Consider the following 18,243-nt stretch of genomic DNA (forward strand, 5'->3'; position numbering starts at 1 on the left):
ACTCCTGCCAATGTCTCAAATGCGGTTGGGATGAGGGAGAGGGTTTTCTCGGTGGTGACCTCCTGCCTCTGGAATGCCCTCCCCAGAAAGGACCTGAAGACCTGGTGGTTCCAGCAGGCTTTTGATAATTACTAGCCTCAGGTCCTACCCTGGCCAACAGTTGGGTCCCCGCTCTGCACTCTACCCACTTCCCTGGCCCTCTGCTACCTCATTTCCCTTGACCTGCCCTAGCTGTATTATAGCTATTCAGCAGACCCTGGAAAAGAATAGCTCCAAGCACTACCTGACCATTAGTTAAGGTCCTGTTTTGCACTTTACCCATTTCCCCAGCCCTGTGTTTCCCATTGGCCCAGCCCTCTCATATCTGTGCCTCAGACCTTGGAAACAAATAGCTCTAGGTCCCACCTTGACCATCATACAGGATCATGCTTGCACTTTATCCATTCCCCTGGCCCTAGTTCACCTTTTTATATTAGCCCAGCCCTCCCATAGTTATCGAGGCCCACTCTCGAATCTTGGCCATAGGAAACTGAACCTGCCCAATGAAATTAGAACTGAACTGGTTTTTAATTTTAAATATGTGTGATTGTTTTATAGTATTATGTTTTTGTTTATAATGATTACTTGTGTATTTTTATGTCTGTAATTGCAATGTTTGACCGGTGCTGGAAACCGCCCTGAATCCTCTTAGGGAGATAGAGCAGAATACAAATAAAAGTTTATTATTATTATTATTATTATTATTATTATTATTATTATATTTTACTGACACAAAAACACAGCATGTCACAGCAAATGAGATATATATGCTGGATTTCGTATCACAAAATCACAAGTCAATGATTTCCCAAGAGTCTAGGACTGCGTGATGTATTTTTGAATGATGCGCGCAGATCCAAGTAAGGTGGCCTTTTGCAGTTGACAGATCGTGATATTGTCATTGTCTATTGTTTCCAAATGCCGGCTGAGATCTTTTGGTATGGCACTGGGACCACCTGTACTTGTTTATGCCAGAGCATTTGCAGTTCGATATTGAGGTCCTGATAATGTTGTTGTTAGTATTATTATTATTGCTGTCCCTCCTTTTTTTTTGTACTTATGTGCTGCACAAATGTGTTCCAAAGGCAGCTCAATTTTAACAAATGTATGCTTAGATATGGAGTAAGGTCTGATTTCCTGAGCCCTTTGCGTTTTAAAACCCTTCAGAAACCCAGGTCCAACACTTAGTTTTGGGGTTACTAATCTTAAATTTTGGATAATTTTTCAGATATGGACACAAAATATTTTTTTTGATGCATTTGTTAACCGCCATTCTCAGCCCTTTAGGATATGAATACATATGCTTAAAGAGTCAGATTGGCTAAGGCCAGATACAGGTGCCACATGCGTTAAGAAGAGATCACCGGATTAGAAGATCTGAATATTTGAGAGCAGTTCACCAACAGATCTTCAGGATCCATTTTTTATACCAATAATCTGGAGGTGGGGGTAAATCATCTTGGTTCCTTCAGGTACCTTCTGTTGAAAAAGGGCCTCTGCTAGGTCTATAAACATCCCATGCTTTCCCCAAGATGCGGTAAAATTACTCTCATTTCCCTATTGGAAATGAGAGCTATTGGGAGCAAATTTGTTCAGAAAAATATCTTTTGGAGGCTATAAATAATGTGTTTCTTACATCCACAAACAATTCTGAGAGCCAGAGGTGCTGGAAATGAAAAGGAAGACCAACCAGGCAGCAGAGGGAAATACTCAAATTGGAAAAAATAACCGCCTGTAGAATGATAGGGATGCATATCAGATGTGTTAATTCCCTATACCTTTAAGGATTTCAACTGTTTCTACCCAAGCAACGAATGGAGACTAATAAGGACCACTACAGCATCTCTGTCCCTTTGAATAGTCTGACCTTTGATCTTATCGTTATTGTACTTTCCTTGACTTTACAATCCTGTCTTTACAGGACATAATCTAGTTTAATGCTCTGTTTCAAGAAAAGCATATGGCCTGAAGGTGTATAAATATAGAAACTTAAAGGAAGGCTGGCTCTCTTGCTCTTAGAAGACCAGTAACTGTGGTCTTTTGTGTAGTAACCATGCAGAGCCAATCAGAAATTTCTAGAGCACAAGTCAAGAAGCCTTTTGCCTCCCCTACTGCACATATCTGGAGTGATCCTGCTTTACCCATTTCCATGCACTGCAGTGAAGCGAAATCAAGGTTACAGTTGCAGCTCTTCTTCCTGGTCTCTGTGACTCATATATTAGCAAGGTAATTAAGTGTGAGGGGGCAGGTGACATTTGCATACAAAGGAAAGCATGGCTGCACTGTCTTGTACTTGACAGTGCTTCCTGAAGGTAAACGGCTGTGCCCATACCAATTATTCTGCAAAAGCACACCATGGTGGATATTGAAATTGCCCTGGTCGAATGGAGTGAAATGGCTCTGACAGGGCTGTTTCAGATAGACGATAAGACAGGTCAGTGGTTGCTGTCATCCATTTAGTTTTCAAGTTAAACATGGATCACTACAACACAAAAACCAAGTAAGCATAAAAGGGCTGTCTTGCCCACGTAGAAATCCAGGACTCTCAGCATGTTGCTGGTGTGGCACAATCAATCTTTATCTGTGATTGGAGACAGAAATAATACTAGTTGTACAGCGTGTTGTGATTCATGGAATGGTAATAGAATGTCTGCCAAGAAAGAGAAATCAGGACACATAGTGACCTTCTCTTTATGGAACTGGAGAAAAGGTTGGTCTGAACAGAGAGCTGCTAGCTCACTATCCTGCTTTACAGAGATGATGGCCACAATAAATGTTGATTTCTACGTGAATAAAACAGAGATCATATGTTGGCAAGTCTTCAAAAGGTTTCCCAGTAAGCCTGGAAAGTTGCAGATTCCAAACTGAGCATAGGAGTTAAGACCTCTAAACACTCATACATCTTTACACAAGAGAAACCAATGTATTTTGAATGGGGATGCACTTATACTCTAAAATTATGGCAGTTTGACACCACTTAAACTGCCATGGCTCAATAGTATGGAAACCAGGAAACTGTAGTTTGGTGAAACACCAAACTATAGTTTGGTGAAATTTTGGCAGAGAAAGCTAAAGTTAATATAAAACTATGGATTCCATAGTATTCAGCCACTGAAGTTAAAGTATCAAACAGATTCTATAGTTTATGGCATATTTCTTTTTATTATTGAGTCTATTGTTTAGATGCTCTCTAGGCTAGAAACTCAGGGACATTAGCCACCCACATAGGTGAGACTGTGGTTTCTTAACTCCATGAAGATACAGAAACTGGGTTGTAGGTTTTTTCGGGCTATATGCCCGTTCTAGAAGCATTCTCTGCTGACATTTCGCCTGCCTCTATGGTGGGCATTCTCAGAGGTTGTGTGATACAGAAACATTTCCTTTTTATGTAAAAGTTTTGGTTGGTGTGGCATCGTATGTGGTTATATTGTAAAAGAGGAAGTATCCTTATGCTTCCTAGTGCACAATGTGAAGGTTCTGGTGTAGCACAGATCCTCCTAGTTGGGATAATTTGTCTAATTGAAGTTGGAACGTGCAGTAGTGGCCATGTACTAACGGAAAAATAAACCAGGTTGCTGTGTTCCTCACAATTATTAGCACACAAGCTGCATTCTCTTTTTAGTAAAAGCTTTTGTAGGGTGGGTGGATGAGTGTAAACAGTATAGTTTCAACCCTCTTGAGCAATGTACCTCTCTAAGATAATTGTCAAATTTCCTTTCGCAAAATTGTTTACAATGGGTATTCTCTCGTCTAGCTAGAAAATCTTTTGCGGGAAACTCATCTTGCAAGTAGTTTCACAACTACCTAAGGGGCCATTCATGACACTGATATTTTGCAATTCCAAAAAATTGCTACGTCACTGTCCATTCTTGGGAGGCATAAGGTAATAGTATGCTTTTGGATGCAACAATCCTAGGACTACATCAAATTGATGAGTTGATCCATAGTAATGTAATGGATCATTGCATTATACTATAAAGAGATGTTGACAAAGACTTTCATCACTGTCAAAATCTCCATTATTTTTAGCATGGAGAGATCTTTTCCTTACATGACCACTTCCGTTTATATCTAAGTCAAAATAATCTCATCCTGCTTTTGATGCATCCATAGTGACCTCTACTGTTGAGTAAAATGTATGGAAAGGACACCAATGAGGAAATTGGACAGGTATGTCCACTATCACTGAGTACTATATAGCAAATGCTAACATTGCCCATGTTTTTGTTTCTCATATGCATTCAACTATGAAAATTTGTGAGTGAACCTGTTACTATCCCATCCAGAGTCAGTTTCACTGCTTTAGTTCGAAGCCATTCGATCCAAGAACATTTGTACTGAGCACATCATTTGCAGTCGTTCTCAACCTGGGGTCCCCAGATGTTTTTGGCCTACAACTCCCAGAAATCCCAGCTAGTTTACCAACTGTTAGGATTTCTGGGAGTTGTAGGCCAAAAACATCTGGGGACCCCAGGTTGAGAACCACCGATTTAGAGGTTCATTTGTGCAGTACCCCCATATTTTGCCGTCTTCCAATAGGCAAGATTTTCTGACATCTCAATCTAACACTAATCTGATAAAAACTTTTTTTCAGCTGGGTATGATACGTTTTTCTTTACTTAGGATTCCCACCTGGGACAGCAGAGCAAGAACTTGATGCAGGTCTGCATACCATTGAGTCTTTGATAATTCAACTATATGATAGGGATCCATCTGGAAAAATACATATCCTGAATATTCTTACCTGAAGCAGGGCAATGCAGACCAAATCTCAGAAACTAGATCTGAGGTATGGCTTCAGTGCTTTCCTATTCAGCAGTAAATAAAACTGCACACAAAACCAATATAATAAAGTGGTTTCTAAGCATTTTAGTGGGATTTTGAAGATCCAGGTTCAAGTTCACATGTAAGTAATTAAATTATCTTAGAATAAAGCATGGAGGAGCCATAAAACTCAGTGGAGAAAAAAATCTGGATGTAGCTTATACATTTTAGTGACAAACCATGATTTTGTCATATTGTCGTTTCACTATGCTGTTGTATATAATGGAATTTTAGCATTCAGGTTTTGGTGTCGGTAGGAGGTCCTGGAACCAAACTCCAGCAGAAGTCCTGGGATACAGGGTAGGAAAATTGTGGTAAGCTAACAATTTCTCTTTTGGGCTGTGTTTCTCATGAATTTGAACTCACATCATAATCAATATGCAGACCCACACAGTTTTTTCTAGATTTTTTTATTCCAAAATCCACCCCATGAAACAAAGTCCCCCCTTCAGAGGCTGGTATATTTCCTTTCCCCATTCACTTGTGTCTCATTCCTGTGGTAATATGCTTGAGGAAAGATTCTCTAAAACCATTATTGGCAAATGATTAGAAAATGAAAAATCCCAACTAGCTCCCCTCCCTTTAGCCCCAAATATCCCCAAACCTAAACATTTCAACTGAGAGAGCGCAAGACTTGGCTTCTTTTACCCTTAATGCTTACATTTAATTTTAAAGCACAACATTGGAGATTGACTCTAAGTTAGCAACAAAAAATATATATTTACAATTTCTTCAAAAAAAACACAAAAGAACAACCAAACCCTTTTAGACAAAAGTGACTTTCTTTTAGGGAGTTTTTATTTAGGGAGCATGTTTTTTTAAATCACTAAGTGATTTTATATATAATTTCTCTTTCCTTTATGTCACCTCTTGCCTTCTGAGGTGGTGGCCATTTTAGGCAATTGAGTTTCTCATTTTGTTTTTAGTCACTTAAGCCACAGTCACCCGAGGGCCACATTTGAGAAGGCTTCAGGAAAGCAAAGCCTAGGCCCACAACCATGCTCTCTGCAAACACTTTGCTGCTTGCTTAATCCCTCTGTCTGCAAGACAAGATTCCTCCCAGTTCCTAAAGCTCCTGACACGTCAGCCTGCAGTTCAGTACCTCTCAGGCTGAACAATGCATATGGAGAGTTGTTATGGTGCTCCCACTTTTGAGAAGCGAGAGAGAAAAACACAAAATACCTAGAGCCTAGACATCTCCAAAGTGGTAGTTATCTGGGCAGATGCACTTGAACCTCCTATATGGCTATTCTCGACTTCCTCTTCAAAGAAAAAACAGAAAACAAAACAGAACAGAAGACTGATTCTATGATTTTTCCATAGGAGCCAACACAACAAGGCAGAACGTGTCCACTAGAAGATCAGCGGGTGTCTCTTTCTGCAGGAAAAAAAAAAAACAATTTGCAGCAAAGCTCCCGTGTACTGAGGCACTCTGGAACTCATCACACTAGCATTGTCCTCGTGGCCAAGAAGCCTGCTTCTCCTATGGAAGTGAGGGGGAATCTCTGGATTTCAGCAGATCTAAGTATACAGCTATAGAGATTCCCCCACCCCATCCCCAACAGTGCAGGGAAGGCTGCTCTCCGCCAGAGGCTCAGATGCCACAGCACTCAATGCAACCAGGTTGGGCAATGTGGAGTGATGGGTGGACTCCTCCGCCTCTCTTATTGCTTCAGAAGCAGCGCAGGTGCATTGGGCTTTCCTCCAACTCCATCATTACCACTCTCCTCTTTCCCCTTGCTGTACAGACACTGGAGAGCTCTTGCCTTTTTTGCCATGCGAGACTTGGGGGAGGTGGGGGTGAAGGGCAGTCTAATTTGTGCTATCACTATGGGGGAAGAGAGCAGAGTGCAAAGTGTGCATTCAAACCCTGACAAGCTCAGACAGCTGAAAGGAGTGTCCAGTCACTCAGGCAGGGGAAAATAAAATAGGGATCCAAAATATTACCTTTCTTTCTAAAGTGCAAAAACTCTCTGCTGCCCAAGAGAGAAGTTCTTTGGACCGGCCATTCATTGCAAAAGAAGAGAGGCAGCTAATTGGGCATTCGCCCATCTCCCAGTTCAAGAGCCAACAGCTACGTGCCCCTCCAATGTGTTAGCATTTTTCTCAAGCCAGCGCAACAGAGAACATTTCTGCTGGTGTTAAGAGATCTCACCAGGTGCCTTTCAAGGCTGGGCTGCAGCTTTCCCTCTAACAAGATGCCATCCTTGTGAACATGGCTCCCTCAACGTGAAAGCTTCTTCATCCCCTCACTAGCTTCAAACTGGACGGTACCTGCAGGCTAACCACAGGGCACATGGAGTGCTCACCTCAGAAGGAGCACTGCTACTGTCGACACTGCAGCTCTGAGTAACCAGCATCAGCAGCTGTTAATGGGCGAGAAAGGAAAGCTTAGCAGAGTGCAGTGGGCACAAGAAGTTATTCCCAAGCCTGGTCTTTAGTTGCAAATCACATACCAAGATAGCACGCAAAATAGAGAAGTGCCCCTGTCTGATACTATCCTGATCTAATTCCTCCACAATCTGATGGGGCAGTGTGATCTGTTATCATGGGACTTATGGGAGAGGGCACTGACTGAGAGGAGAAAAAAGGACACATCCCCCCTGAAAATGCTGCTACAGACATCAAGTTAGAGCATGTAGCTGAGGAGCAAATATCCCCAAAGGGCAGCCGTCCAACAATCTCTTCTGGTTCCCACTTCCTCGAACATCTGGTGGGATTTCCTGGTCTGACAAAGTCCCAAGGAGAGGAGGGCATCACGGGAACAACCAGGCTGCTATATTCTCTGCCTGTGGATGTGGGGGGAAATGGGGGAGGTTTTGCTCTCCAAGAGGGGTTTGTCTGGGATCTTTCCTTCTCTTCAGTCTACGTGTGGCAAATTCCTAGCTGATTTTCTGGATCAGCTTTTCGTCTGATAGGCAGTAGAGGCTGTTGATTGATAGGTCTGAGATGAAGTGCTCGCAGGCCTTACGGGTGATCTGCTTGCAGCCACGGAGGTCTATCAGAGTGACATTAGAAATGCGCCGCAGGAAAATCAGGGACTGATCTGTGAGCTTATTGCAACCTGCAGAAAGAAAATGTTGTGGTCACATAATGCCCATGCTCATTTCCACAAATGTATGTCAACTAAACAACTGCACATGCAACAAAGGAATAAAGTGACATTAACAGGGGTACAAATGTGAACATAAAATATAATTCCACGCTTTGACTTTTTGATTACCTAACAATGTAAATACAGAGCTGCACCTCATAAGAATATGGTTTTTGCTAGAAGATATGGAAAAAGCTTGGACTATTGAGGAATACAGATAAAATAGCATTCTTTGCTTCAAGAAAAGTAGTTTAGGTTTTTTTTTTTAAAAAAATCTTCTTACACTGGTGTAATATATGCAGATTTAAATGTCAGCACTGCATCAAACGTTATTTTGCTATTCCCATATTAAAAAGGGTCAGATAAAAGACCCTCTTGTGCTATATGACAGAATATTCCAAATATTGATATTATTTTTGTGTGTGTCTCTGAGCCTTCAAGTTTCCTGTTGACTTATGGCAACCCCACAAATTTCATGTTTTTTTTTAATAAAGAGGACTACTTAGAGGTGGTTTTGCCATTACATTCCTCTGAAATATAACTTGCAACACCTGATATTCATTGATGGTCTCCCATTCAAGTACAAACCAGGGTTCCTTTCTTAGCTACTCAGACAGGATCTAGTACCTTTAGGGAATTAAGGCCCATTAGCTTTAAATCCCTGTGGTTCTTGAGTGAAAACATGACATATTATTTTTGATGTAAATCACTTCTTTCCCGCTAGCAGAAAAAAGATCTCAGACAAGCATACGTCCATTAACAGAAGCCCCTATATGCCCGAAATGACAGATACTCCTAGAAGACACACACCTGCCATGTTGATTTCAGTAAGTGAGTTTCGTGTGGAAGATCCCACTGCTGTTAACAAATTGGTTGACTGGTCTGTAAGGTGATTGCAGTGACTAAGATCAAGTCGAGAGAGCAGAGGCATGTGGCGGATGATGAGTCGTAGTGTTGCATCTGTGATGTCCAGCCCAGCCAACCGGAAGTCTATCATGTTACGGAGTTTGCTGCGATTGTCTTGGCCTGTTTAAAGATAGGCAAAGATGTCTGACAAGGAAATAAGACTCTTACCTCTCTAGAGCAGATGTAACACACTTCCCTAGAAATGCATTAATCTTGACTTGTAATTATCAACTTGTCTCTTAACACACCAAATTATCTCACCAGAAAGCACAAATCCCTAATATGGCCTGAAGACAAAACAAAACAAAAACATACTAGGTTTATCTGATGGAGATGTAAGCAAGTCTCGAATCTGAGGATCCTTGATTCCTACTGCCCACCGAAGATCTAGAGTCCTGAGAAGGGGGCAAGTGGAGGTACTGAGAGCAGAAACTGCCGACCAGGAGCAGCCTGCTAAGATGAGGTCTTTGAGGCCTGTGGTGCAGAAATAGAAAGAAACAGTGGAAAGCATGATAACTTTTCATTGCAAAACAATTCATTTTTTCTGCGCATCTTTGCAAAGAATAGAAGAACACCAGCTCCTCCTCCCCTCCACACATTGTGAACAACAAAATCAAAGTTATACTATAAATAATCTATAAATGATGGAAGGCAGTAGACCATGGGCTGGATTATAATGGTAGATGGCATATGACTAACAGATTACTCAAGAGTTACAGCTAAAGAGCGATGAAATCCTTGGCTAATTTTGAAGTGAAGACGAAGGCAATCTTATGGCATTTGGAATCCATGCCTGTACTCACAAAACAATGTTAGTAAGAGACGAGAGTATTGCTTTGTTCAACTCTGAGGACTTCAGCAGAAGCCAACTATGTTAAGCTAAGCTGACCCATCAAGTCACATACCTGGTAGTCTGTTTATGAGCCAAGTGAGCTGTTTTCTGGAAATATTGGTCCAGCTGAGGTCAAGGCTGATTGGCTGCCTTCTAATTATGCCACCAAGAGCCAGGGGCGTGATGGACTTGTACCTGCTTAAATCAATTTTTGTCCACAATCTTCTATCACCAGACCTAATGGAAAGCACGCCTAGTTAGAATATGAACTTTACTTCCACCATATTTTGATTCTTGACAAACATTTTGTTGCAGGTTTTCCTTTTTACGGATGAGCAAGGTTGTAGGGCATGCCCATATTTTTGAAGCGAGATATAGTTAAAAAAAACAAACATTCAAAATAAGGAGGAGAAATATATATTCTATCTTAAGCACCAGTCAACTTTCCAGTTTCTGCAACTATTTCTGCCTTTCATGGGTGAAATCTAATTTGGTTTTGCTCATGGGGACTAGTTTATGGCCACAGTCATTGTTAGGAACTGAAGGACAGACGAAGAACTAAGGTCAGTTCTATAGCCACCTTCAGGTCTATCTTCTGGATTAATGAAGCTTTGTCATCTCAAGTATGTCCTTTTTATCACCAATTAAATCTTTTACCACACAAAAGAGAAAGGAAATAGTATTTCTCCGGGGCAAATGGAGATATCCTTCCTACTTAAAAAACTCACCTAATTCAAGGGTCTGAGATAGTAGCTCTCCATGGCAAAATAAAATGAGATCCTACTTGGGGAATGAAAAAGCTCATAAACCTCTTAAAACTACTTCAATATTGTCTGTCCTAAACTAAAATGGGGAAGGAAAACATAGAATCCAAGCAACACAAACTTAGGTCAAGAAGTTCAACAGTATCAAAGGACCTTCTGGAACTGCCGATCTAAATTGAGTCTTTCTGTGGTACAGGAGCCAGAATAATGGTCATATGGCTATTCCCAGCCAATTCTTATTGAATTGGGGAATGGATGCTACCCTTGACTGAACACAGATGAAAGTGCAGGTTTTTAAAGACCTCCTACTGAGCATTTTAATATAGAGAGGCTTAAAAAATTTTGTCCCAAGAAGACAAAAGGACTGGAATGAGCCAGGTCACTGTTTTTATTTGGCAAAGATAACATGCACTAACATGCAGTGGCTATTCCTGGATTGTGCAAAGCAAGACATTTATTTAATCTTTCAGTATGACCAAGAGCCCTGGGATTGTGAAACACAATGCTTCCACATTTGCACTTTTAAATCTGAACACACAGAAGTGCTGGCACCAGCAATCTAAATATTTCAAAAAAATGAAAGCTTAGGACCAAAACAGGCATCCCTCTTTGTCATGTGTGTATGGTGGGGAATTATTCAGTAAAATAGGAGAGAGTAAAACAACCCAGGGGAATTCATAGCATTGAATTATGAACCTATAATTTCCGAAGAGCCTTATCAAATATTTGTTATATATTGATAATATACTGTCAGGGCAGGTGTGTTTTGTAGACACTTTACTTGTGATTTCATAACTGACAGTTATTTTATAAATAAAACAGTATTATACACATTTATTTCCAGCCAGTACACACAATTTCTTTCTTTCAAACATTTCCATGCCTTTCAAATAACTGAGTATTTTACAACGGGCTCTCTATATTCATGAGAGATTGGTCCCAAGCACCCCCACAGATACAAGAAAATGCAGATGGCTCAAGTTCCTTATGTTAAGGGACTTTACAATATATAAAGCTCAGGCGCCACCCAATTTCTTACATCCTACCACCATTGCGTGCATTCCAAAGGCAGCCACTGTCTTGGGCATGTGAGCATGTCTCTCTCTTCCCTGAGACAAACTTTCTTCGCTTTCTGCACCATGTGCACACCAAATATAGTGCACAATGCCCAGCCTTCCTCCATCCCAACAAGACCCATTTTCTGTCTTTTCCTTTCTCTGTCTATGCACACACTGAAGGCAGCCACCATGTGTGTGAGGTCCATCCCACCCTGCCACTCACTTCCTACTCTTCATTTCTTGCTCTCTGCCCTACAGAGGCTGTCTCTGTGTGCATCAGACAAGAAGGAGGAAATGGTAGAGTTGGGTGAGACTTCCCTACTCTCACCCCATCTCTCTCAGTGGTTTCTTCACCCCCAGAAGGGAAATGCTGCAGAACGCAAAGTCAGATGAGACTGCTATTCGTATCTTTTAAACTCTAAGACTTTTTAGATATTTTGATTTTTTAAAACTATTATATCTATGGATCCAGAATCCACGGAAAGGGAGAGCCTACTGTGTATTTATTCCAAGCAACAGGCTGCAGCTGTACAGGTGATCCCACGTCACTTGCTTCTTGCTGCTGCTCACTGCTGCTCAAGTGAAATTTGGCGATTTAATAGACCAAATCATTGTAATTGCCATGGTTTCAGATTTTTTTTTCCAGAAAGCAGTCTGCCCAACTCAGTCAAGCATGGACCAATTATGAGAGATTAACAGGATACTTTTGTAAGAACTGCTACACTATATCAAAATCAATGTATCCCACCCTTATTTTTTCCAACACTGAAAGGTAAAACCCTCTCAAAAATGCAAAAGCAAAAATAATTTTTGGATTTTCAAGTATTTTCTAACTTAAATGACCCTATCAAGGAGATTTCTTGGCAAGATCCGTTCAGAGGGGGTTTACCACTGCTTTCCTCCAAGGCTGAAAGAGCCTGTCAAGGTCATCCAAAGGGATTTCAAGGCTGAGTAGGGATTTGAACCCAGGTTACCTACAGTTCAAGTCCAACATTATATATTGAGCACTCAATATGTATATATACTGCTTTTGAAATTGGATTATTTTTAGCTATTTGCTCATGGCTGTTGCATACCTATGAATTTGTCAAATCTTTCATACAGCAGGCACCTGAGCTTATGCTCATCACTATAGACTATAGCATGGATTCGGAATTGTGTAAGTACATCCTCTTTCTCTTCACTTATCTTCTCTTACATCTACTTACACCACCAATGGGATATTACAGACGGATTATGATCTTATAATGTTAGGGGTTTGCAACGCATTCTGGAAAACTGAAGCAACTGATAAAGGAGTAAAAAGTGGAAGCTGGGCAGCAAGTTCTTTCCACTTACCATTTGTACCAGGTTTTGCATACACGCATACATTCACAAAGCTCCTTGCGAGTGAGATAGCGGAAGACAGACATCCACACCTCCTTCTGCATCCAGAGCTCCTCCCCATCTGGTGCTCTGCCACCCTGACCGTTCAGCCTGGCTGCCCCACTCTCCTCAGCACTCTCGTCTTCCTCATCTGCCGTTTCCTCCTCCTCCTCCTCCACTTCATCATCTCCTCCCTGATGGGGAGTCTTGGCTGAACTGTGGCGCATCACCACACGGGGAGAATGTCGCAGGTTAGTGGAGGCAGTAATTGCCTGCAGCTTGGGCACAATGGAAGTGCCATGCACGTCTTTGGTAGGTCTTTGTAATGTGACTGTAAGATAAGAACCATGGAGCTTGGCCCTTTCTACCTCTGAGAGCTCTTTCTTGCCGCTAGGGTTGTTTTCTTTTTCCCGCACTACTGTGCGCTCTGTACCCTGCAGCCGAAGTAGCTGGCGCCTCTTAAAGCGTTCATCCCGGCTGACACCATGATGGTCACTAGGACCTGCGCCTGGAGAAGATCGGGTTACTATGCTTCGTGGTGACACAGGGTCATGGATCAACTGCAGCATTGGGGTAGGTGAGTGCGGTGGGGGAGTCAGAGGTTCCTCACAACTTCGCAAAGGTCTCAGGACTTTGGCTTGGACCGTATCGTCATCACCATCATCCATTTTCCGCTTCTGCAAAGTGAATTCCACCAGATTAACATTTAAAGATCTAAACTTAGACTTAAAAGACTAAACAACAGTTTTAAACTTTTAATTGATAGGACAGAACAGATTATGTTAAAAGTAAACTGGGGTGGAGGGTGGAAAAATCAGGAATGCTTGTTTGCGTAAGATTAAAGACAACTAAATATCTCTCAGAAAAAATGCAGTAATACCTTGACATATGAGTTTAATTTGTTCTGTGACCAAGCTCATAACTCAATTTGTGTGCATGTCAAACAAATTCCCCCATTGAAATGAACTGAAATGCTATTAATCACTTCCAGCCCCCCAAAAACCACACCAACTTTTTTTTGTCAAGATCATGAGCTCGGGGGTGGGGGGGGGGTGGGGGGAAGGCTTCCACCACTTCCTTCATCCGTGACCAAACCTTTCTGTGAGCAAACATTGACAAGAAAACCCTGCAAGAAAGTCACCATATGTTTGAAATGGCTTGGAAGAGGGGAATTATTGGATAGATGCTTGTCATCCTGTAATACAAGGTGAGGTTCTCCGAGGCTGGTCTTCTTCCCCTCCCACACCCCAGCGGACCCCTAGGCACCCTCCCTGTGCACAAATCTGGCACTTTCACTTTCACCTTTTCGTTGTCCCCTGCTTTATGTTATAGAGGGGCAGACCCCATGATGCCTTTCCCCTACAGCCGTTGCCTCATGCACGTGTTCCTGCCCCCCTTGTGGCAGCAATGCACTCCTTTCCCTCCGCCTCCCCCCAAATAATCCCACCCATCGTCGTGAGAAGGCGGAGGACTAAATGAAAAGGGGGGGGGGGGAGAAAAAGGAGTGGCAGAAGGGTTTGAGGGGGACCTGTGGGAGGTGAGACGGTAGTGGAGGCTGCAAAAAGGGATATCTAGCTCGTAACTCGGATCTCAGCTTGTATTTTGAAGCAAAAAACATGCTGAATGACAGCTCGTATTTTAAAAAACTCACAAGCTTAAAAAACTCGCAAGCCAAGGAATTTATTCCTAAAGTCACTACTGTATCATGAGTGATACAGCCCTAGTAAAAACCTCCCGAAAACTTAGTATTCTCTGTTTCTTGCTGCTCCCTAGTTGATTCTTTTAAATTATAATTGTTCCTCTAACTAGCAGCATTATTACTGCAAAGGAGAAGACGAGGAGATTCAGGCTGTATCAACACCCTTAGCTTCTACTTCCTGTGTGGGACAGAGAGGAAGTGGAGAAAAGCAGAAGCTGAATTACTCGGAGTGCATAAGGCTCTGACTGAGATAGTCAAGAGGCAGAGTACAAAGAAGAGGGCCTCTGCCAAGGCCTTAAGGATCTGCTGCCTTTTAAAGAGTACTTTTCCCTCTCTTCACCAGCAGCAAGAGCATAAGCAAGCTCCATATAGCTGCTCAAGACCAATTGCCGAAGAGAGCTTTAAATGCTTGTTTTGGAGAAGTTCCTCTCTCACTGTTTGTCATATGTTTTTGGTGGAGACAATTAAAACCTACTGCATAAAAGCTTAATTTCTCTGCTATTGGTCATGGTATGAATCAAGAAAACCTTAGGCAATCTTTCTATTTGTTCTTGGCTAAACAGGGTCTGATAGATTTTGTTCTAAACAAAAAGATAACTCACACATTAGGGATCATTGAGATGTATGACAAAAGTGATGAGGAGTAATCTGGTTACTTGGGGAAGACGAGGCTCAATTTATATTCAAGAAAATGTTTGGAAGTTGCAGAATAAGATGGAGGAGTCCCAGGCGCACATATGAACCCATTATTAAGTTAAGTACTTAACTACACACAGCTTACTTGGATCACTTTTTAGTATGCAAACCAGAACGTGCAATTTTCAGACAGATTTCATTCTCAAACAGATGCTGAGACTGAAACTGAGCCAGTATCTCTGCTCTGCTGAACTGTGTTTTATTTAAAAACTAAGATTCCCAGAAAAATGAAGTGAAGTTTATAAGAACAAATAAAAGGAGTGCTTGAGAATAAGAAAGAATCTTTCATGCCTTACTGTTAAGAAATCTACAGATCACTGACACAAGTGTTTATCATACAAGGACTGCTGAGAAGCGTGCTGCATCCAATTGCTCTGACCCAAGTTATCTAAGACAGAACCAAGTGCTGAAGGTTACATTAGCCACCCAGAGGGCAACACAGTTAACAGCATTTGGAAATACAGTAGTCTCGCTTGTCCAACATAAACAGGCCAGAAGAATGTTGGATAGGTGAGAATGTTGAATAATAAGGAGGGATTAAGGAAAAGCCTATTAAATGTCAAATTACATTATGATTTTACATATTAAGCACCAAAACATCATGTTTTACAACAAATTGACAGAAAAAGCAGTTCAATACACGGACTTTACGAATTTAGCACCAAAACCTCGCACTGTATGGAAACAGCTGTGGATCCGGGTGGGAGGCAGAATACAGAACATTGGATGAGCAAAGGTTGGATAAGCGAGACTCTTACGGTAATATCTGTGATGAGATGCCACCCATCCCTTTCACTTGCCTTCAGCAGGATGCCCTTTGATGCCATAACTGGCACAATTCTAGGCAGGGTCTTGTAATGATATTTCTGCTGGGGCCACGGAAGATGATGTTGCTGCTCTCTTGGGATCTGCTTTTTCCTCGAACTGCCAGAGTTTTGTCGTTGATAAGCTCTCTGTATATGCCAAGATGATGGCAGTGGCAAAGCTGTGACATAGCTCCACTGTATACTATCAGTGTATAGGGTCCTCTGTGCTCATTTCTAGGTTGAAGTATTTATTCAGTGGATAGCACCAGCTAGTGCCTGACTCTTATAAAACACTTTTACCAAGCCTTCCCAAATGTGCAAAGAAAAGAAGACCAATATATTAGGACACCAGAAGGACCTCTTTCTGACAGCTTAAATAAAGAGAATGTGGAATAACAAACCTTTCCTATGTGCAAAAATATTGCCCCTTTGGTACCCAGGAGAATTGTGTGATGATTGATGCATTTCCCATGGTAAAGAGAAAAGAGCATTCACTTCTTACCTGGCCTTTCTCTGCCTCATCCCCCTTGTAGCACTTTGGACATTCCCAGCAGTTGGGCAATTCATCATTCAGTAGCCCTTCTCCATCCATCTGCAGAGGAAAGAAAATAAAAAATAATTTTGAGGAAGTCATATGTTCCTTTCACGTCTTTGCCAAGATATATTAAACAGTTGCCTCCAACTCTCTGGTCCACACGTTCTCACCTGTAGACAACCAGGGTGAACAATCTCATTGCAGATGCAGCACTCCATTAGCTTCTTCTCAAAGTCCTGTGAATCCTCATTCTTATCTACCTCCCCACAAAGTGCACATGTGACAGAGTGAGGCAGCCTGGGCTAAAAAGGAAACAGAGTAATCCAAGCAGTTATACTGCAGCTCCAAGGATAATGACTATACACTCTCAATCCTACCCAACTGTATATACCCCATGGAAGGTTCTCTCTGGTAACTCCTATTTGACCATTCCTTAAGATCGGGTTGTGAGGCCTTTTTTTATTTGCCTCCTTTGTTCTGTCTCACATTTGAGGAGTACTACAGACTTCATTCTGTTCTCCTGAAGTAAAATGAAGCCAAATTCTTTCACAGAAACACATTTAATATATCACAGAACTTACTGCTAAGCACTGCCGTAATACGCAGGACTGCTTCATGCGGCCAGGCCCTCCGAACTTTTTCATATCCCTGCAGTAGTGACACATGCCACACTCTCCTTGCAGGCAGGCCTTGCATTTACGGCACCGTACCCTCCTTCTGCGTGCACCTGACACTATAGGAGAGACTGTGGGTCTCACAGGTGTTGGCCGTGGAGCTGGTTTCATGGTGTGGGGCTTGGTGATAGGTATAGCAGGTAATTTTAGCTTTGGACGAGCCTGAAATTTGAGCTGTCAGTGGAAAAAAGATGGTGAGAAATTAGCACGAAGAACTTGTCTCATTTATTTGTTACATTGATATCTCTACCTTTCTCCAATAAGCTCAGGTTGGCATATATGGCTCTTTCCCTCGGCCCCAGGAGATTGAGTCTGATGGCGGAATGTCACTCATTGAGTTTTGTAGCTCAATAGGTCTTTAAACCTCCATCTCCTAAGTCCCATTTCAACAGTTCAATCACTAAATTACATTGGTTTTCCAAAACCCCAGGGATGTCAAAATCCAACTGCATGAAGTTCAATAACACGGACTAGAACAGATGAGATTAGGCAGTGAAAGTGAGGACTTTGGTCCCAGAAGCAGAGTCTAAATAATGATCCTATGTTTATTATTAACCAGTTCTGAATTCTGGCAATGATGGCAAAACTGAAACCGACATCATCATCCTTTTGTTTTCTCTTATTCTTTACTTTATGTTGCACTTTGTATTAATATTTGTAATTTTCACTTTGCTCTTACAGTTATAAGACAATATTTTTCTTGATTCAACTAAAAATAAACAACAGTTCAGATGTGAAAGATTAAAAAGCAAGTCTTCAGTTGTGGATCTGTTATTTACCTTATCCCTCTTCGGCCACTGGACAATAGGGATACCAGTAAATGCCACTTTGGGATCACTGTTTGCGTACTCTTCAAGCAATAACTGTAAAAGAATCCGAATAAACCACAATATACATTTTACTCTTCACTTGTATCAAAACATTAGTATGCAGAATAATTCAACAGATAAG

General features: G+C 41.7%; 1 protein-coding gene across 2 annotated transcripts in view; it reads right to left on the reverse strand.

Annotated features, from left to right (window-relative positions):
• Positions 1 to 5,643: 5,643 nt before the first annotated feature.
• The window catches only part of KDM2A (lysine demethylase 2A), a 53,781-nt gene continuing 41,181 nt past the window's right edge, over positions 5,644 to 18,243 (reverse strand). For both annotated transcript variants that reach the window (XM_060772131.2, XM_067461438.1), the window contains exons 14-22: positions 18,072 to 18,155; positions 17,200 to 17,466; positions 16,789 to 16,920; positions 16,586 to 16,675; positions 12,856 to 13,559; positions 9,769 to 9,932; positions 9,179 to 9,337; positions 8,768 to 8,983; positions 5,644 to 7,927 (exon numbers count right to left, since the gene is read on the reverse strand). In XM_060772131.2, coding sequence (XP_060628114.2) covers positions 7,746 to 7,927; positions 8,768 to 8,983; positions 9,179 to 9,337; positions 9,769 to 9,932; positions 12,856 to 13,559; positions 16,586 to 16,675; positions 16,789 to 16,920; positions 17,200 to 17,466; positions 18,072 to 18,155 — 1,998 coding nt within the window. In that variant the 3' untranslated portion in view covers positions 5,644 to 7,745. The remainder of the gene's footprint in view (positions 7,928 to 8,767; positions 8,984 to 9,178; positions 9,338 to 9,768; positions 9,933 to 12,855; positions 13,560 to 16,585; positions 16,676 to 16,788; positions 16,921 to 17,199; positions 17,467 to 18,071; positions 18,156 to 18,243) is intronic.

Source organism: Anolis sagrei, chromosome 1 (genome assembly GCF_037176765.1).
Source record: "Anolis sagrei isolate rAnoSag1 chromosome 1, rAnoSag1.mat, whole genome shotgun sequence".
In the NCBI taxonomy this organism is placed as follows: Eukaryota; Metazoa; Chordata; class Lepidosauria; order Squamata; family Dactyloidae; genus Anolis; species Anolis sagrei.